Consider the following 21,826-nt stretch of genomic DNA (forward strand, 5'->3'; position numbering starts at 1 on the left):
GCAGATGTGCCGAACATCTGTAATCTATTCTTCACTGTGTTCTTCACTGTTTTTCACTTAAATGATCCTGTGTTCACTGTGACTACTGTTTTTATTCTATTCTTCACTGTTCTTCACATCTGCTAACTTGTCGGGAGATAATATACGCACGGAACAGTGACAAATAGATTGCAGATGTTTGCATACATCTGCTAACTTATCAGAAGACATTCTTTTTCAATTAAATAAAACATTTTTATTCCCGAACCATGGTCCCTTTGAAAAATGCTTGAGTCTCCCTTAACAAACGCGAGTGAAAAACGCACCGAACACGCAAAAAAAACGCGAACAACGCGCGCGTGAAAAACTCAAAAACTTCAGTTTTTCGCGCATTGCACCCTGACATGAAATGCAACGCTAGTGTGGAAGGGGCCTTACTCCTTTAATACCTTTTGGTTGAATGCCCGGGAGAAGATGCTGATCATCTATCCATCTAGTTATATATCTGCCTTTCTAAACATTCATCTTTTTGTCTATCTGTTTATCCATATACCTTCTATCTATCTAGCTATTTATCTCCTATCTATTATCTATCAAATCTATCTCCTATTATATATCCATCTATCAATCTTCTATCTCTCTTGTATTCTGTTTATCTCTCATATCTATTTTCTATCATCTATCTAGCTATAAATAGTGTCAGTCTACAGTCTCCTATTACAGACTGCCTTACCATACTACTGTTTGTAAAACAGTCCTTTGCAGGACTAAGGGGGGCCTCTAACTGAATGTTTATAAAATAGTTTTATTTATGGCCCCAATTTGCCAAGGGTCAAAACTCACACATATTTATCATTCAACGTCAAATATTTTTACCTAAAAAGACTTTGATGAATGTGCCCCAGTGTTACCTGAACTCTGTCCTCTCTTCCTGAACAGATAAGGTGCGCAGGATGTTCTTAGTTTCTGGAGCAGTCTCTGCCTTTCTTGCCATCACGTCTTCCTTCTCTATGTCTCCTTCTGAGCGTCTTATAATTCTTTGTTCTTGCAATGATTTTACATACAGCTCAGAGAAGCTCCTAATAACCAAGTACATTAAAGGTTGGACCAGCACTTATAAACATGATTAGAATCTATCTACAATTGGACTGTTGTTACCTGCGGGGCTTTCCTGATTCATCAGGTGGCAAAGTTGTTACTGTCACTTTTTTTGCACGAAGGAAAAGGTTGCGGACATCATCAGGGGTCAATGAACAGAAAGGTTGGCCACAGATTGCGACAAGTCTTGCTCCAGGACACAATCCAACAGTCTCTGCCATGCTGAATCTTTCCACTTCTATCACAAAACCACCAGAATCAGCATTGAATCCAAGCTGTCCAAGACCGTTCCTTAGTAGAGGGATCTCACGCGTCTCACAGCCCCCAGAGACAACCTACAGAACAGAAATGCATCTGAATATATATAAATGTGTTCCATGGGATACTGCTTACAGCTTAACATTTTAAAACTGTTTGAAGGGGTTGTCCGAGAGTTCTGAAAAAAAAACTAAAGATGGCCGGAGGGGGCTGCTTAAAAAAATAAAGATCTACTTACCTTCCGCCGCCCTCCGGTCTCCCGTGCTGCTGTTGCTCCGGTCTGGGCGCCATGTAAACAAACATGGCCGCCGGAGCAGCGCTGGACTCAGCTTCCGGCTGGACCCGACAACCATCCGGCCCGCATACACAGTGCTGTGAATATGTTTGTTTACATGGCGCCCGGACCGGAGCAACAGCAGCGCGGAACACCAGAGGGCGCCGGAAGGTAAGTAGATCTTTATTTTTTTAAGCAGCCCCCTCCGGCCACCTTTAGTTTTTTTCATAACTGTCGGACAACCCCTTTAAATCCCATAGCATAGCATTAGGCAGGTCACACAAAGTAAAACTACAAATGATAACCAAAATAAGGGGGCTTTCACTTTTTTAACCAAGAAGTCATTAAAGGAAATCTAACACCAGAATCCATCATGAAAACCAGGAGCACTTAACAAAAGGACTATAGGTGTGATCATACTGTAGCTACACAGGCTGTTACATTCTAAAGGAGCACTTCTCCCATCCAATTTTGTGCTCACTACTCACTGATGCTAAGATCCCTAAAAGTGCCAAGGGAGCAGGGGTGGGGGATAAGACTGAAACAAGCAGCTGAAGGACTTCTGTGATACACCCACAGCCTTTCTTCTTCATTAGCATAATTCTAAAAGTTGATTTTAGAAGGGATATAAGAAGGAATATAAGAAGATTACCAAAGTCACAGTGCCTAGAGTAAGTGTTCCTGGTTTATCATGCTTGATTTTGATGGTAGATTTAATTTAAGGTTAAAATTTGTCTAGTAGCTAAAGAGTTGAGATCCGGATTTCATGTTTTGTGTTTTTAGCATGCCAAGAGCCTTCTCTATTTTAAAAGTGTTGAATGGCACATCAAAAAGTGTGCAATGGCACAATTTTCTAGAAGGAAATAAACAGCTTAAAGGGGTCATGCCACGAAACAATTGACTGCAAAAAGCTGTATAAATAAATAAAATATTTCAAAAATCTATTTGTAAAGGTTACCTGAAATTAAAGATACCTTTCTATGTGTTATTAAGATGCTTGTTCAGCCTTTATTCTGCTCCACACAGAAGCAGATGTGGGAGGGGCCTAGCCAGGCACATGCACAGCACTGACAGCGGCAGTTATTGCACAACTCAGTGCTACAGAGCACTCAGCCTTCAGAATCTCCTTCCACCTGCTGTGCTCAAATAGTCCCTGCATTTACTGATCCTATAGAAGTCCAATGTAATGAAATGTGTCATATGCCCCATTTTAAAAGTGCACCAAAAAAAGTTGGTGCAGTCTGTCAAAGCAGTGCAGGGGGCACTCATGAAGAAAGTGCTCCAGAAGTCCTGAATCTGGTGCCCCCTGCACACTACACAGGACACTGCACATAGTACACATGTACTATGTATTCTCACAGCATCATGGTCGGTCAGGCTGACATGCATGGCGGAAGTCTAGGTGGGTGCAGGGGAGGCAAACCCCACGTGTATCGCCACTCCACAGTGACACTTACCCCTGAGGAAGTCACTTCGAAGTGAGGATACGCATGGAGTTTGCCGTCCCTCCATTTTTCTAGACCTCCAACATATTTACACTTTACTGTCCGCGTGACCGACCATGATGCTGTGAGAATACATTTAATGGCAACTAAATCACTAGATAGATAGATATTTCTGAGATAGATATGAGATGGATAGAAAGATGACAGGTGATAGATAATAGGACTTGGATAGATAAATAGGTGATAGCTTCTCACATGTAACTGATCTTTAGCTACTTCCCTGCTAGTCAGGCACAGGGGCCCTTTTGCATTAGAGCAGGGAGGAGAGTACAGGAGGAGGACTGCATCAGGAGAGATCAGAGCTCAGCCTGTTACTTGTGTTATCTCTGCAGTCTCCTGTGTGACCTGACTAATGGTGGAGGGAGGAGAGGGCTGCTACATTGCTATAACTCATGTTAGGGGAGGACTCCTCTGTGCACCAGATGTCATGTCTGGTTGCAGTTACCTTGTATCTGCTGCTGTAGGCACCTGTGAAGTTGGTAAGCAGTGGCCATCACATCACAATCTCGGCCCCTCCTCCTCTCTCACTTCCTATTGGCTGCAGTGTGTCAGCTGATCTCTCAGTGTGGAGAAGAGCTGTGAGCCCATGGAGTGATCTGTAGTGCAGAGCAGCTGGGGGAATCCTGCTCAGGACGGGACACAGCTACCAGCAGGGGGCGCCAGCAACCAGGACAAAAGGAGTTATCTCAGTAAGGCTGCAGATTTTGTAATAAGTGTAAATGGTGAAAGTACTTGTCACAATGCATTGGACCCAATTACAGCCATTTGCTATGGTGACACAACCCCTTTAAATTACATGAATTTGTTTTTTTAGTCAATAGCTCTACAGCAATTCCAAATAGAATTTTTTGTCAATGTATTAGTGTGGGAATTGTTGTGAAAAAGGTGCCTGAAATAGGGAGACCCTTCTCTAATGCCACAAGATCACTGTTTGCAGCAATTGGGCAGGGAGCAGATGCCCTCTCTAATGGCACAGGACATCTGCACTACCTTTTCACATTGTATAGCTGGACTTGAAAAGGTAATGCAGTGGTAGCAACAGGTTAATATTTTTTTCTTTTAACATACCTGTGTGTTCTCAGATACACAGCTCCACAGAGTTTAGGAACATGTTGTAAATCAAATATTTTTTTTATATTCCTGTTGCCTATTTAGTGAGCAAGCTCTTAGGATTTCTATAGTTGTGGGTTCAGGTAGCTAACACAGAATAGGGCAGATTCCCACTGAACTACTGCACAGCCATAATTATACTGGAGAAATATAATGTAAATAATACATAAAATATAAGATTTTATGACATTTGAGGAAATTTATGAAAGAAACACTGGAGAAACACTACACTGGAGTAACACTGCAGAGCAGCACGGTGGTTTAGTGGTTAGCATTACAGCCTTGTAGCGCTGGGGACCTGGGTTCATGTCCCAGGGTCAACATCTGCAAAGAGTTTGTATGTTCTTTCCATGTTTGCGTGGGTCCTCTGGTTTCCTCCCACACTGGTAGGCTGATTAGATTGTGAGCCCCTTTGGGGACAGACACTGATTTGGCAAGCTCTTTGCAGCACTGCGTAATCTGTGTGCACTATATAAATAAATAAATTATTATTATACAAGATTATTGGTTCACACCTCAGTTAAAATTGCTGAGAAGTGAACTGGTCTTTAGTATGTAACCTAAGTAGAAGCCTTTATATTCTGGAAAAGAAAAATATTTTAAAAAGGAAGTTTTTCCAGAAATACAGCAAGAATCATATTGATAGCCAAACAAGCAAAAAAGTTACCGCTTTTAAACTAACATACAGGCAGTCCCCAGGTTACATACATGCTCTGTAGATTTGTTCTTAAGTTGAATTTGTATGTAAGTCTGAACTGATATTGTATATTTTGTACGATTTTCCAAATTTTATGGTTGTCATAGGAAAAAGTATTGTCAATTAAATTTTAGTGCATATACCTTTGATAACTCTTACAGTTGACCATTGCAGCCATCGGGGTCTTCCTGCATGCTAAAAAAAGGAAAGAATTCTGGAGGGAATGTATTTATGCTTGTGTGTTTTTTGTGAGGTGATCCCATAATTTTTGGTTTTCACTCGTTGTACAAGATTGTTGTTGCCACAATAAGTTCATTTTCCAAACATTCATGCCTTGTTGTATTTTGGTTCTCAATGTGGGAGTGGCTTTTATTTGCAAAAGGTTCACTTAAAGTGTAACTGTCATTCTGAGCAAAAAAAACAAAAATACATAATTCTGCTCCAGGGGACCCTGGGAATCATTCCTCAAAGTATTTTGCCTCTCGGTCCTCATTTAGTACCTTTTTTGTCCCATAGCAACCATGGTTTCCAGCTAGATGGAGGGGCGGAGCCTGCCTCCTGTTACCTCATCACAAGCTCCTGCTGCTGACCAATGAGACCAGAGCTTGCTATCTATCTATCTATCTATCTATCTATCTATCTATCTATTTATCTAGTAGAAGAGAGTAGGCAGCACTCCTAGTATGACATGAGAAAAGTGGTTTCTTTTATTCCATGTTTTTCTATGGTACAGCAAAGTACAGCAACGTTTCATCTCGCTTGGAGCCTTTTTCAAGGGCTTGAAAAAGGCTCCAAGCGAGCCGAAACGTTGCTGTACTTTGCTGTACCCTAAAAAAACATGGAATAAAAGAAACCACTTTTCTCACGTTAAAAACTCATTCCTCATTCTAAAGGAAATGTATGAAACATTTCTGATATAGCAAGTGTCAGAATAGCATAACTACTTACACTACAGCATTGATATGGATAAGCCTCAGCGATACATGCCTGAATAATAACTGTATCATAAGAAGCTCACTTCCTGAAATGTATTTCCTGTTTTTCTTCAACAAATTTCCTGATCTCTACGTTTGTAAAGAAGTTGCTTCCTAGAAAAATATAGTCTCACTACAAAAAAAAAGGCATATCAATGTACACCAGCCAAAGACAAAATTTTTGCATCCATTATGAATGGCATCCTATAAAAAGGTTTGTTCATACAAACTGAGCCTAAGAGAAAAGTGTGGTATGAACATACATTCTTCTTTGTACAAGTATTGTTTTTTGTGAGCTATAATTTTACATGTTACCCCAAAATACAGTTTCATTTATTGCCTTCCATGAATAGTTTTGCTTACCTGTAGCCTCTTGACTATGTGGTTGATCTCATTTTCCACTTCTGTCTCATTGCTTGCAATTGGGCAAAGTGTTAATCTTCCTGCCCGACCATAGTAAAGATCCAGTCCTCCTTTAGAAGAATAAGTCCAGCCAAGTACATCCCTGCATGAGCAGTGAAAGCTAACTGCCCCTTCACGTTCCTTTTTTGGATCAACTAACACCAACATCTCGGAAGATATTCCTAACATATAAATACTTTCTGAAACAGAGACACTCACAGCCTTAACTGTCCACACTAAGGTACCAGAGCTATGGAATTCTGGTGGAACACTGTATGCCCAACGAGTTCCTTTTCCTCCTTTGTCTCCAGTGCCAGTGCTACCCGCTCGGTCCCTTTTCTTGGAAAGACTCAAAATGGCTAGTTTAGAGGAACATGAATCCAAAGTAGTAGTAGTAACATGATCTCGAGCCAAGTCCCTCAAGTATTCTTCCCTGGTTCTTGTAGCCATGGCTAGAAATTTACCCCCACGTTCAGCTGCATTTTCACCATTAACAGCCTTGGAAAGCAAAAAGTCTCTAAGTTCCGGTGAACGTCGGAATAAACTAGTAGGTAGAGGAGGCCCAAAGGGTGGAGTGTCAGCAGTGCGGGTAACAGCAACGCTGTACCTTGTATTATCTGTACACGGAGAATGAACACGAACTACAATGAATACATGTTGGAAATGGGAACGAATTGTCTGTGGAGTAAAAGGAAGGGCACCGGGTTCTTGGAAGACAATCGTCACTATGTCATTACCAATATGCCTCTTTCGAAGTAACTGCAAAACAGAAAATAGCATTATATAACAAAAAAATAAGTAGATAGACTCATTTATGGAATTTTCTTTCCAATAGTGACATTTTGCCTGGGTTTTACTTCCTCCAACTGAATTTATATATTTGCTAAGAAACTAAACTCTAAATTATCTATATATTATACCATTAAAATATGTATTATACAATGACTTGAATAGCAATATAATATAATATAAAAATAATTTGATAAAACTTATTACACAAATAAGAGCCATATTTCTTATATTAGTAGAATTAAAGAAGTTTATTACTCATAAAGGGGCTCAACAGGGTACCTCAAAAATTACAAATAGTTACCACTTCCGGCTCCCTGCCTCCCTCCCTTAACAATACTCCCAGACCCTGGTGCAATTGACTTCCCCCTCCTCAGCCATTGATTAGCTGAGTGGCTTCTCCTACATTTTTTTCTTGTGTTCTTGGGAGATACTTATACGGGAGAATGGTAAAGGGATAAGGAGTGTCTGGCTAGCAGGGAATGCTGATTTTTCTTGCAGTATTACTTGTATTATTTTATTTTGCTGAAAACATTAAAAATAAGGTTGTCAGTTATTTTTTTCTACCTGCTGACTGTTGCTTGCTGTAAATGGCAGCATTGTTGAAACGTGGAACATGATCTCGTAGTCTTGGTAGCGAGTATAGAGAGAGTGTGTGCCTGTACTGTCAGCTGTGAATAAATAAAATCAAATAAGTTAAAGATTGGACCTTGTGCTTATGAAAATATTAGAATTAAAAAAGTAGAATAAAAACTCTTACTTTTGTTGTCTAGCTGTGCTCTGTACTTGTCAAACCCCTTTAGTCTGACTTCATCTCCTAGTAAGCTCAAAAACTCCTGAAAAGCTGGTCCTGCTACCTCGTTATTATACATTTCCTCCTCTGATGACTGTCCACTTCGGCAATACAGAATACCAATCTTTCGCTGAAAACTGAGCTGGAAGGAGGACGAAAGTAATATATTAACATATGAACAATACAATGGCAAATACAGTGATATAGGATTTTTCTTTCTATTGCATGTATTGTGTATCGTCTTCAGAACTGTAAGACTGTTTTATTTTATCTTCAGTATTGCATAAAGTTTGAATAAAAACGGATTTGATGATTATAGAAGATCGCTCCAGAAAAGTCTGTATTGCTAATACTATTGTTTTTGTTGGATACAGAATAAGGCAGTGGGATAGCCATGTGTGGTTATGTGTGATAGTCGAGTGGTTCCAGGTTATATAATGAAGCTGTTTGTATTATTATGGATATACTGAAAAGTGCACTTTCAACACATTTACCATTATTTTGACAATGCTTGGAAGATTGCAAGGGTGACTATTGATCCTGTTCCGGCATTGTTTTCATAGTACTGTGCCATGACGGCAGTGTGAACATGGCCTTATTAGTAGCTAGTTTGCTTACGCAAGCATTTTATATGTGGTTTGGCCTTACTTGGAATATGTCATCCAGTTCTGGGCACCGGTCCATAAAAAGAATGCCCTGGAGCTGGAGAGGGTACAACAAAGAGCCACAAAAATGATAAGGGGTATAGCGGGTCTCAGTTATGAGGAAAGATTAAAACAACTAGATTTATTTACTCTTAGTGGAAAAGAGGGTGGAAAAGAGAAGACTAAGAGGGGACATGATTAATTTATATAAATATATGAATGGTCCATATGGTGGAAAGTTGTTTAAAACAAGGGGGCACTGTCTCCGTCTGGAGAAAACAAGCTTTAATCACCATAGGCAAAAGGGCTTTTTTACTACAAGAACTGTCAATCTGTGGAATAGCCTGCCTCATGCGCTGGTCATAGTAAGGACAGCAGAGAGCTTCAAGAAGGGTCTAGATGACTTTTTACACCTACATAACATTGATGGTTATGTTATATAGAAGTTTTTCCCCTTAATCTCTTCCTCATCCAATCCCTTTCCTTCCTTCGTTGAACTTGATGGACATGTGTCTTTTTTCAACCGTAAAACCTATGATTTTAATTGCTGCACAGAGCCTATTTAGAAACAATAGTAGAATTCTATAGGTTTTGTAATATTGCTCCATAGCACTTAGAAGGTATAAAATAGTACTATGCACAAGGTCTTCCTGGCATTGCTAGTTGTCTTGTAAATATGAAGCACTTGGCTTGGTTCTTACTAAAATGCAAGTTCTGTGTATTTTGCATTTCAGCGTCTGTCTATGTGAATTTCCGCTGAATGATCTGGCTTCCTTTCTGGCAGGTTAATTAGCTTCCTGAAGGCTTCGCTGTGTTAAGAACAGATGTGCTTGAATAAAGATCAGGTCGAATAATTCTGCAGAGTATTTTGGCACAGTACAAATGGAGGAACTGAAAGTGCAAAGATAATCAATCTGCCTTTTATTTTCTTGCCAGCACAAAAAGAAATTAACCCATGTTATTGGACAGAAGATGATGCAGACAACTATTCTAAGGCTAATATTGAAACATACAAAATATAATATTTTGTATAATAAAGTATTTTAGAACCTTTTCATTGCACATAAGCAACTACATAAGCAAGTACAACATACTTACCCCCTGCTCATCCAACTTTAGAAGAGTCTCTGGTACTTTAGGAGAGTTAGACGCTAGACGTAGACACTGCAGGTTAACCTCTGATACTATGTATTCAAGAAGCTTTTTAGGGGAAATTGCCCTGGAGGAATTAGGCCGTATGGATGATGGAAAGGCTTCTTCTAGAATAGACCCTCGAAGTGTCTTCAACTTAAAAAAAAAAGAACATGTTTAGTTCTTAACATTGTAATTTCACATCTATTTTGTTTAACACCTTTCCTTGCATTTGACATTTACAGAGCAGTTTTAAAGAAATTATCAATCTTGGTTGCACGTGTTAAAAAACAATGTGAAATGAAAGTAAAATGAATTTAATAAGGTCTAGACACTCCAAAATGTGTTCCATTGAAAACTTAAACTCATCCTGCAAAAAAACAAGCTATTAAATAGCTTCATCAACCCAAAATAAAAGTTATGGCTCATATTGATAATATATAAATGTATGACAAGAAAAGCTCAGCACAGGTGTATCTTAATTTTCTACAGGAACACTGTATGTGTTGATTGATTTGGGTCTGGTGCTAGATTTCAGTATGGAGTTTGTTCTGGCGATGCATTTAGGTACAAAGCCCATTTGAAGAGTTAAATGTTTGTACTGATTTCGGTTCTGGAGCTGTATTTCTGTTTGGAGGTCTGTTCTCATGTTGTAATTAAGTACCTAGCTAGATTATGGTGCTTTGTTTATGTACAGAGCTTGGTTCTGGTTCTATATTTATGTATGGCGCTTTATTCTCACACTGTTTTATATACAGGCCTCTGTTCTAGTGCTGTATTTATATACATGGCTTGTTTCTTATGTTGTATTTATCCACAGAGCTTGGGTCTAGTGATGTTTTTATTTATGGAGCTTAGGCCTAGTGCTGTATTTAGGTTTAGGATTTATGTACAAACTTCGTTCTCAGACTGTAGCTACAGAGCCCAATTCTAGTGTTGTCTTTTTTGTACTGATGTAGGTTTTGGTGCTTTATACTTTTTTCTGATGCTATATTTTTGTACTGAGTTTAGTTTTCATACTCTATGTATGTACAGAGTTTGGGTCCAGTATTGTATTTATGTACAGAGCTTGGGTCTGATGCTGTATTTAGGTACTGAATTCAGTTTGGGTGCTGTATTGATGTATGGAGCCCAGTTCTGATGTTCCTTTCATGAACCTTGGGTCTGGTGCTGTACTTGGGTGTGGAGCTCTGTACAGAGGTTTGTTGTAGCAATGTGTTTCTTTATAGGGCAGCAGTTCTGGTGCTATATTTCTGTACAGATTTCACTGCTGCATTTGTATACTAAGCTTGGTTCTGGTGCTGTGTGTATATATGTATATACGGTACTAGGATAAATGTATTGTGCTAGGGAGATAACTGAATAACTTTAAACACTGTATTTAGGATACTGTTTTCTGGGGTGGTCATTTTCCTTGTTAAAGCTAATTTTGGACATATTGGTGCAGATTTATCAAGCTGTCTGGAAGTCAGAATATTTCTAATTGCCGATGGCAAACAATCACAGCTACACTTTCATTTTACCAGTGCTCATGAATATTTTAAAAGGGAGCTGTGATTGGTTGCCATGGGCAACTAGAAATATTCTGACTTCCAGACAGCTTGATAAATCTGCCCCATTGTGTGTATTTTACATTTTTCATTTGGTAGGGGAATTTCTGGAGATTGCTCTATTGGGTAACTTTCTAGGAATTTCTCTGTGATCCACAGTCAGGCTGAGGTGAGTCAAGCTGGAGTGTCACTTCAGATACCCATAAAATTGGCTTCATATGACTTCTTGGTATCGGCTTAAAGATGGAACCTAACAAAACCACAAATCTAATGTGTTTTGAAAGATGAATTTTGCTTCTTAATACAATACCAGAACCATGATTCTAGCTGTTGTAAAGACTCAGATACAGGCATCTGGATTAATGCTTCCCTCCAGCCCTGATTCTTTATTGGCAAAAGATGACAGTTTTCTGCTCATTTTCACATGGCTTTGGAGGAGATTTTTTGTATAGGTAAATGGACAAGATGTCACATAAAATAAGCAATGATAGAAAGTATATACACTGGAGATCAAAATTAAAGAACAATGTATTATCACTTGATTTTTCTGAAATAATATAATCTACATTTAACACTTGAATGAATTTTTGTAAGGGGTACACCATGCCCCTAGAAAAATGTTTTACAAAACAACAGAAATATCACAACATAAAACATTTATTTTGCAAAAAATGTGATGACCATAATTAAAGAACGGCAATGACTGTAGCACAGAAAAAGTTTATAATTACATTTTCTGAAGGTTACAACAGTCACCAATCAGTAGGAAGTGCACAGGCCTTTGCTTTGAATGACTTCAGGACATCACTAGTCACTCACACTGCTCTGGTGTGATTATGTTCCACTCCTTTCCCAGTCTATTTCACAGTTTTATGACTGTTGTGGGTTTCTTGGCCATAACTTTGTCAACGAGGATTTTACTGAGGTTTTCTATTGGGTTTAGAACAGGACTCTGGGCTATCCATTTCATTGTTTCAAGGAATTGCTTTTTGCTGTGTGACAGGGGCCATTGTCCTGCAACAAAATTGCTGGCTGATTAAGTTAAGAACGTAAGTAAGGAACCACATATTGTTGATGAAGGTTCCGATATACACTTACATTAACTCTGAAGCAGAAAACATTCCCCAAACCATGACACTTCTCTGCAGAGTTGTACAGAGTTGTACTCATTGTACTGATCCTTGCCCTGTTCAGTGCTGAGCTGGTAAGCAATTCTAGTTACAGTGTTGAAACTATTTCCATATTATCCTGACTTCTCTTGCTTTTGTCTTCGGAGGGCAACCAGCCTTCTTGAGGAACTTGAATGAGTTTCTGACTTTTTAATGATGCAATATTCTAGAAATCATGGACTTAGAATGACTAACTTCTCTTGCTATAGCATTCATCTGGACAACCTGCTACCAAAGGATTTCCGGCACTTTGGAATACCACTCCATTTTTGCAGTGAAAACTGGAAAGTTAGGCTGTCAGATTTATTACATTAGCACCAGGTGCCAGATACCAGAAGGTATCTGAACGTGTTCTCTAATTCTTATTAATGTTCATTCATCTCATTTACATTTTTATTCTGTGCTCTAGAAGATATACAATTTCTACATAAGCTTAAGTAAATTTTACTCATTGTAAGATATATTTACATAGGACTACACAATGACCTTGAAATTTTAGAAATTGTGTCTTCTCAAATTTCCATCTCCAGTATATAATACCCTACTTTTGTGGAGTAAAAGCTGGTTATAGGTTCCTTTTAAGGACATAGATAATAGAGATCTTGTCTTACCTCAGTGGTTCGGAATATAATTCTATAGTTATACTGAACACCTTGGGCACTTTCTCTCTCATCCCTGCGTAGGCTTATTGCCACTGGCCCCAGTCTTTCATCAACTCCAAAAAAATTTTGATGTTCTTAAAAAAAAGACACACAGTTATGTTAAGTGCTGATAAAAAAAAAATATAGTGCTTAGTAAACAAAACATGTTACTGACCTTTTCCATAAAAATACTTTCGGTAATATAGTGCACCTAGGTCTTGATATTCCACAAAATAACTGCTGTCTCTTATTCTTTCTCTAGCTTCCTCTAACACTGATACAGAGGCATTGGGCCCACGAACTGGAAAACTGATAAGTGGTGCATGGAGAGGTGAAACTGAACAAAAATCCCATCCTTGATCTTTCTGGCCTTCTGCTTCTTCTCCTCCAACCTCATTGCGAAAATATGGACAGCTTAGCAGGAGATCATTGTCTTTTCCATCTCCAGGGTCACCTGGATCCTCTGGGGATGACAAAGATCTTCTTGGTGAAGAATTAGTCCTGATTTGAGAAGCAGCAGATGCTCCACTTCTCACATTTTTTCTAACTTCAGATTCTCTTCTTCGAAAAGGATCAAATAGTATACTTTGAATGTCATGATGAGCAAAACTCTTTGGTCGGGGGGCTACAGGATCGCCTTCTGGAGGTTTCTCTTTTACTTCATGGGCCGATGGCCCTTGGCTGTTCCCAGCCAGCCCAAGCAGTATGAATGGATCTTTAAACCGTGGGGCTGATGGGCTTCCAGATCCCTTATCACGAGGATCAAATTCTGATTCTGAAAGTGATCGTGCTCCACCGTTGTGCCTGCTGTTTCCAGAGCCTATCAAAGACTTTGATTCCCGAGGACTCTTGTGAGGGGAAGATCGGGATGGAGGTTGGCGGAGCTTACGCACAAAGAGGTCATCGGACTGCATCTCACGAGGAGGAACTCATTCCAGGTCTTCAAGTGTTTTAAAGTATTTGATAAACTCAAATTTCCTGTGCCTTTCTTTTCTATTCACTTGTCCGTCTTTTCTGTGCTTTTTATTTAGGTATCTTGGCATGTGTTGTGTTTTATGAAAGGGTCTTATTTGCATGTATTTTAAGTAAATTTTCTTTTCTTGATACAGCAGATTTAGTTTTTTCCTTATGTTTCTCTTATTTTTATGATCTTACTCCTCTTGTCTAGTTCCTACTTTTCTACTCTTCGTTTCACATACTGTACTACCTTCCTGTTGCACCTGCTTCCTCTTACTGCTTTCTTATTTTGGCCAGTTTCTTTTTTTCACCTTCTTGTTTTGCAGTTTTGTTAAATGTAATCAACCTCATGTGCTTATTTTTTGTATAATATTGGAAACAAAGTTGTTGAAATCTTTTTCAGTCTCAAGCAAGCTTTTTAAAGTTCACACCTGAAAAAAAGAGAAGTAAACTGCAATAAGTGGACATGGTCTTTTAATTTGATACCAATGTTAATTATGTCCTATAGAACATTTTTACATGAAATTATAGATATTAAGATATTTTAGTTTGTGAAGATTTGCTAAATTCTAGAATACCTTTATTTTACATATTTTTTTTATAAACAGAAGAAGTGTAAATATTAGTGGACTATGAAGGTAATGATATGGGAAATCAGCATGGCCTACCATGCATTAACTCTTTTTTAGGGCCACTCATATTTAAAGAACAAACTCCCTTTCTGTATACAGTAAACAGCAGGACAGGATATCAGACACCAGTAACTAATGTGGCTAATAAGACCATGGATGAGAATTTCCCCCTCCTTCAAATACACAACAGGGAGTGGCAGATTGGATTTTGCAGTGAATTACAAAATGCTAAATTTGGATAGGAAATATAATATACAGTGAAACCACCACATATTGCAATGAAAGTGGTATTCTAGGGGATTATTTTCCTAAAGTAAGAGATTCAGTATGCATAATATACTGTGGACCTTAAACTCAGTCATACAAAATCAGATTTGGATAAGTAGTGATCTACTCAAAAAGGCGATCTTTTGGAGAAATGTCACTTTACTTACTTAAGGACACCCGACTTACAGACAACCCATAGTTAAAGACAGACCCCTTTGCCCACTGTGATCTCTGGTGAAGCTCTCTGGATGCTTTAATTTAGTCCTAGAGTGCAATAATCAGCTATAAAGTATCTATAATAAACATTTATTGATCATCCTTGGTCCAATTACAGCAAAAAATTTTGAAACTCCAATTGTCACTGCGGCAAAATAAAATGTTGTCTGTATCTACAATTATAAAATATACAGTTTCGACTTACATACAAATTCAACTTAAGAACAAAGCTACGGACCCTATCTTGTACTTAACCCGGGGACTGTCTGTATATAATAAATAAAAAAACTAGTATAACTACATGTCCACACAGTATAATTACATGTCAGTATGCACAGCACAGCATGTTTGCTTACTAAAGAATGATTATTTGTATTTGCTGTACAATCTATGTTCTTGAAAGTTTTTAGTGTTGGGTGGTATAGTGGTAACTAGAGATGAGCGAACATGCTCGTCCGAGCTTGATGCTCGGTCGAGCATTAGGGTACTCGAGACGGCTCGTTGCTCGGACGAGTATTTCCCCTGCTCGAGATCGAGCATTTAATTAAAAAAAACACAGTGAAGAACAATGAAGAATAGAATAAAAACAGTGAACACAGGATCATTTAAGATAAAAACACAGTGCAGAACACAGTGCAGAATAGATTACAGATGTTCGGCACATCTGCTTACTTGTCGGGAGATACGCGCGGAACGGCGCGAACAAAATAGCATGTGAAGAACAATATATATGTGTGAAGAACACATTGCAGATGTATTTAAACATCTGCAATGTGTTCTTCACACACATATATATTGTTCTTCACATGCTATTTTGTTCGCGCCGTTCCGCGCGTATCTCCCGACAAGTAAGCAGATGTGCCGAACATCTGTAATCTATTCTGCACTGTGTTCTGCACTGTGTTTTTATCTTAAATGATCCTGTGTTCACTGTGTTCACTGTGTTCACTGTTTTTATTCTATTCTTCACTGTTCTTTACATCTGCTAACTTGTCGGGAGATAATATACGCGCGGAACAGTGAAGAATAGATCGCAGATGTTTGCAAATTATCAGAAGACATTATTTTTCAATTAAATAACACATTTTATTCCTGAGCCATGGTCCCTTTGAAAAATGCTCGGGTCTCCCATTGACTTCAATGGGGCTCGTTACTCGAAACGAGCACTCGAGCATCTGGAAATGTTCGGCTCGAGTAACGAGCACCCGAGCATTTTAGTGCTCGCTCATCTCTAGTGGTAACCCCATGCAGATAATACTTTTTGTGCTTGTCATTCCTTATGAAGCACTAATATATTCTGCAATGATGTACAAAGATTTCCATCACTTAAATCAGGCCCTGACCCAGTGGGGCTGATAACCATATAGTGGTAAGTGGCTGCAGTGAATGTTACATTTATTTTCCCATTGCAGGAAAAAAAGCAACATGTCCAATGGATTTTGTGCAGAAATGCCCCCAGGTAAATTACAATTTTTGTTCTGAAACTAGAAACAGAGAACTTGATGATGTCTGAGAAAAATTCATGGGTTGTAATGATTTTTCAAAAATATTTGCCTTAGTATAAATATTATGCAACTGTGGTTTTAAAAAGGAGAACAAGCACTGTCAGACTAGAATGTATGGTCACCTTTGGTGAACCCAACAGAACATATCGGATCATTATATAAGCAGCAATTCCATAATGTATAGGTATTGAACCAAAGTATTTCCTACTGTCTTAGGACCCTTGCACACTAGCATGTGCCCAACAGCGCGTGAAGACTGGAATGTCTGGCCCGAACAACTGAATTCAGCATGTCATTTCAGTTCTGGTTGCCGGCATTCAGGGTGGACGTTTTATCCAGTACACACTGGGAGTGTGATGTGAGTTGGACGCATCACACTCGCTAGTATCACCACCCTCTATTCAACTGATGTGACAACATATAAGGGAATTTAAGCAATGTAATCTATTACTTCAGAATGTGGTAGACTGTTCACACTTTTTAGCAATGTTTTTTATGCAACAAGCTCAGGAACAAGGTACAGGCTCTGAAACAGGGCTCAGAGTACAGGTCTGGGGTTCAGGACTACAGAATCAGGATACAGGGTTCTGGATCAGGTCAGACAGTTTACAGGATTCTAGGTCAGGGTTCCAGATCAGGAAGGATACAGGATCAGGTACATGATCAATATACAGGATCAGGTACTGGATTCCAGCTCAGATACAGGTTCCAGTTCAGACTAGGGTTCAGAGTACCAGCTCAAGCTAGATACAAGGTTAGGGTTCAAGTTCAGGTCCAGGAAAACAGACAGTAGAACTACTACAGGTTACAGCAGAAACAGACGGTAGTACTATAGGTCACAGGAAAAAGTATAACCATCCCTGAATGAACTGAGCCCTGGCAAATTATCCAGCCCTTGGATCCTGCTGCTAGTAGCTTACTGGCTTGGCCCTGCATTACTCAGCCGACAACTGAGTCCAACACAGAGCTCCAGAATTAAACTGGCCAACTTTCCAGGGATCAGATACTATAAGGCAGCTGTCAATCAGCTCCCATGAAGGCAGGATTCTGATGTATGCATCTCCATTCTCTACTATAAAGAAGAATATTAATTAGAATAGAATAACTCTCATATGAGGGTCAGAAACAGAAGCACCTAGATGGAAACCAAAGGGTTTTTCATAGGAGGAGATCATTAGAGACATGTGATTTATGGGGATCTCATACCAGAATTTGCACATGTGTAAAGCTGCAACTCTGGACACGACTGAGCCTCTCATCTTACTGAAAGTATACATGTCTATAATAATATTCAGCCTGAGGGAAGTTGGCCCCTCTACATGTTCAAATTAAACAAAACTGGTGTCAAACGTTAGTGCTATGTTTGTGCTGGTATATGCAGCAAAAATGTTCATTTGTGCCGCTATCATTTTTAAGATATTAATGAAAGTTTCCAGAGGTCATCAGAGGTCAACCAGCCCCCCATATTGCCCAAATCAAACAAAACTGGTGCCGAACAATTCTGCTACGTTTGTGCTGATCAAATTTTTGTTTGTGCTGCTTTTGTTTTGAATATATGAACAAAAAAGTAAAGGTCAAAAGTTCAACCAGTCCCCTACATTAACCAAATCAAATAAAACTGGTCACAAATGTTAGTGCTACATTTGGGTTGGTTTGAGCAGCAAAAATTTCCATTTGTGCCGCTATAATTTTTAAGGTATGTTCAGGTGTTTACATAGGTTAAGGTGTTTAGGATGAACTGGTAAAAAATAAACCTAGTGACACTTCCCTGGTTTCATCACCAGGGGGAGCTAGCAAACACATTGGGGGTCATTTACTAAGGGCCCGATTCGCGTTTTCCCGACGTGTTACCCGAATATTTCCGATTTGCGCCGATTTTCCCTGAATTGGCCCGGGATTTTGGCGCACGCAATCTGATTGTGGCGCATCGGCGCCGGCATGCACGCGACGGAAATCGGGGGGGGCGTGGCCAAACGAAAACCCGACGGAATTCGGAAAAAACGCCGCATTTAAAAAAAAAATGTGTTACGAAAATTGCACTTACCTTCACTTGGCCCGGCTCGGTGTACTCCAGTGTGTTCCGATGCTCTTCAACACAGCAGCGACATCTGGTGGACGGCGGAGGAACTACCTTAATAAAGGTGGGGGGCCAACTTCAGTATAATATTTCAAGTTAATATTCAGTATATTCTATATATACACTCACCGGCCACTTTATTAGGTACACCTGTCCAACTGCTCGTTAACACTTAATTTCTAATCAGCCAATCACATGGCGGCAACTCAGTGCATTTAGGCATGTAGACATGGTCAAGACAATCTCCTGCAGTTCAAACCGAGCATCAGTATGGGGAAGAAAGGTGATTTGAGTGCCTTTGAACGTGGCATGGTTGTTGGTGCCAGAAGGGCTGGTCTAAGTATTTCAGAAACTGCTGATCTACTGGGATTTTCACGCACAACCATCTCTAGGGTTTACAGAGAATGGTCCGAAAAAGAAAAAACATCCAGTGAGCGGCAGTTCTGTGGGCGGAAATGCCTTGTTGATGCCAGAGGCCAGAGGAGAATGGGCAGACTGGTTCGAGCTAATAGAAAGGCAACAGTGACTCAAAACGCCACCCGTTACAACCAAGGTAGGCAGAAGAGCCTCTCTGAACGCACAGTACGTCAAACTTTGAGGCAGATGGGCTACAGCAGCAAAAGACCACACCGGGTGCCACTCCTTTCAGCTAAGAACAGGAAACTGAGGCTACAATTTGCACAAGCTCATCGAAATTGGACAGTAGAAGATTGGAAAAACGTTGCCTGGTCTGATGAGACTCGATTTCTGCTGCGACATTCGGATGGTAGGGTCAGAATTTGGCGTCAACAACATGAAAGCATGGATCCATCCTGCCTTGTATCAACGGTTCAGGCTGGTGGTGGTGGTGTCATGGTGTGGGGAATATTTTCTTGGCACTCTTTGGGCCCCTTGGTACCAATTGAGCATCGTTGCAACGCCACAGCCTACCTGAGTATTGTTGCTGACCATGTCCATCCCTTTATGACCACAATGTACCCAACATCTGATGGCTACTTTCAGCAGGATAATGCGCCATGTCATAAAGCTTGAATCATCTCAGACTGGTTTCTTGAACATGACAATGAGTTCACTGTACTCAAATTTCCTCCACAGTCACCAGATCTCAATCCAATAGAGCATCTTTGGGATGTGGTGGAACGGGAGATTCGCATTATGGATGTGCAGCCGACAAATCTGCGGCAACTGTGTGATGTCAATGTGGACCAAAATCTCTGAGGAATGCTTCCAGCACCTTGTTGAATCTATGCCACGAAGAATTGAGGCAGTTCTGAAGGCAAAAGGGGGTCCAACCCGTTACTAGCATGGTGTACCTAATAAAGTGGCCGGTGAGTGTATATTATACCATAATATAATGCACCAAACATGGCTGAACAGGGCACCATACTAAAGTGTTATAACAATGTCTTTTCATTCAAATCCAAGTTCAAAATTAAACATTGGAATCTACATTCATTAGTGACAGGTACTGTAAAAATAAATTTCAAATTGGGAGTTTCACCCCCCTTCCTTTTTGTCTTCCTCAGCTCTGTCCCTTTCCTCTTGATGGAAAGATATAAAAAAAATTCTGTAGTATGTAAGCATGTATTTGTATTGTGAAATTGTGTAATATGTTTAACCCCTTCCCACGCGCCGGGTCCCGAAGCATGGAGAGGGCTCGCGGACAGAGCCCTCTCCATAACCGGTAAGTCTTTGCTGCGGTAAGTGTTTTCCCGCCAGTCGCAGCCAGCAATGCTGCCGATTGCTGGGAATCGTCGCTCCCCGTGACGTTATCGGGGTGCGGTGATCCGTCGCCATGACCCGAGACCCAAAGACCCAAGGCTGTCTCGTTTTAACCCATTCACTACAATGTGCTATCAGCACATTGTAATGAAGAGGGAGGAAAATCCCCATATACTGCCATACTGTAGTATGGTAGTATATGATAGGATCGATCAGACAACCTAGGGTTAAAGTACCCTTGGTAGTCTAAAAAGTAGTAAAAGTCAAAATTAAAAAAAATGAAAAAATATAATTAAAAAACCCTAAAAATTCACCCCCCTTTCCCTAGAACTGATATAAATATTAATAAACAGTAAAAATCATAAACACATTTGGTATCGTCACGTCCGAAAATGCCCGATATATCAGAATATAATAACGTTTTTTCACTACGTTCCCTAATGGAAAATAGCGCTCAAAGTCAAAAAATTTTTGCCATTTTGAAAAATATAAAAAAATCTATAAAAAGTGATCAAAAGGTCAGTCCTAAAGCTCAGTCCTAAACATAATAGCAATTAAAACGCCATCAAAAGTCACAAAAAATTACACCACCTACAGCTCCGTGCACTAAAGTATGAAAAAGCTATTGGCAAAATAAAAAAAAAGATTTTTGTACAGGAGGTGTTAATTTTTGTAAATGTATGAAAACATTATAAAACCTATACAAATTTGGTATCCCCGTAATTGTACCGACCCAAAGAATAAAGTAGACATGTCATTTGTGGCGCACAGTGAAAGCTGTAAAATCCAAGCCCACAAGAAAACCGCGCAAACATTTCACTGCATTTGGAATTTTTTTCCTGCTTCCCAGTACGCGTCCCAGAACATTAAATACCGTCACTAAGAAGTGCAATTTCTTACACAGAAAATAAGCCATCATACAGCTCTTTATGTGGAAAAATAAAAAAGTTATAGATTTTTGAAGGTGATGAGTGAAAAATGGAAGTGAATAAACTAAAAAGGGCCAGTCGTTAAGGGGTTAATACAGTGTTATTAAGGCGTAATCATTATAATGAAAATATATACTCCAGTCCTTTTATCTATTGTGAACCAGACTCCCTATAAACATCAGACTGGCAATATGCATAATTCTTTCTTTCTATCACTGCATACCAACTGTATAGTATTCTGTATATTTGGTTTACTGTTTACACTGACTGGTTATAGGAGTTTTATTAATCTGTTTAAAGCTGCTGTATTTACTGTGCAACTAAGCAAAACAGCTATTGTATTGTATCAGCTACTGCTTTGCTTTGTTAAATCTTCTATATCCCCAGTTATCAGGAAGCCCCTGATCTAAAGCCTTTTGCTTTTGAATACAGTTTTCGACAGAAAAGAATCCCAAAGAGGAACAATGACTGAACAGCCTAAACTGGCATCTCTGATAAGGTGAATAC

The 21,826-nt window shown here is 39.5% G+C and overlaps 1 protein-coding gene across 6 annotated transcripts in view; it reads right to left on the reverse strand.

Moving 5' to 3' along the window:
* Nucleotides 1–21,826, reverse strand: part of SIPA1 (signal-induced proliferation-associated 1) — a 137,608-nt gene that overhangs the window by 10,752 nt on the left and 105,030 nt on the right. For all 6 annotated transcript variants that reach the window (XM_072117841.1, XM_072117839.1, XM_072117837.1 and 3 more), the window contains exons 2-9: nt 13,190–14,402; nt 12,985–13,109; nt 9,622–9,810; nt 7,847–8,021; nt 7,654–7,757; nt 6,259–7,056; nt 1,138–1,412; nt 891–1,058 (exon numbers count right to left, since the gene is read on the reverse strand). In XM_072117841.1, the coding sequence (XP_071973942.1) occupies nt 891–1,058; nt 1,138–1,412; nt 6,259–7,056; nt 7,654–7,757; nt 7,847–8,021; nt 9,622–9,810; nt 12,985–13,109; nt 13,190–13,928 (2,573 nt within the window). In that variant the 5' untranslated portion in view covers nt 13,929–14,402. The remainder of the gene's footprint in view (nt 1–890; nt 1,059–1,137; nt 1,413–6,258; nt 7,057–7,653; nt 7,758–7,846; nt 8,022–9,621; nt 9,811–12,984; nt 13,110–13,189; nt 14,403–21,826) is intronic.

This window comes from Engystomops pustulosus, chromosome 7, assembly GCF_040894005.1.
Source record: "Engystomops pustulosus chromosome 7, aEngPut4.maternal, whole genome shotgun sequence".
Classification (NCBI taxonomy): Eukaryota; Metazoa; Chordata; class Amphibia; order Anura; family Leptodactylidae; genus Engystomops; species Engystomops pustulosus.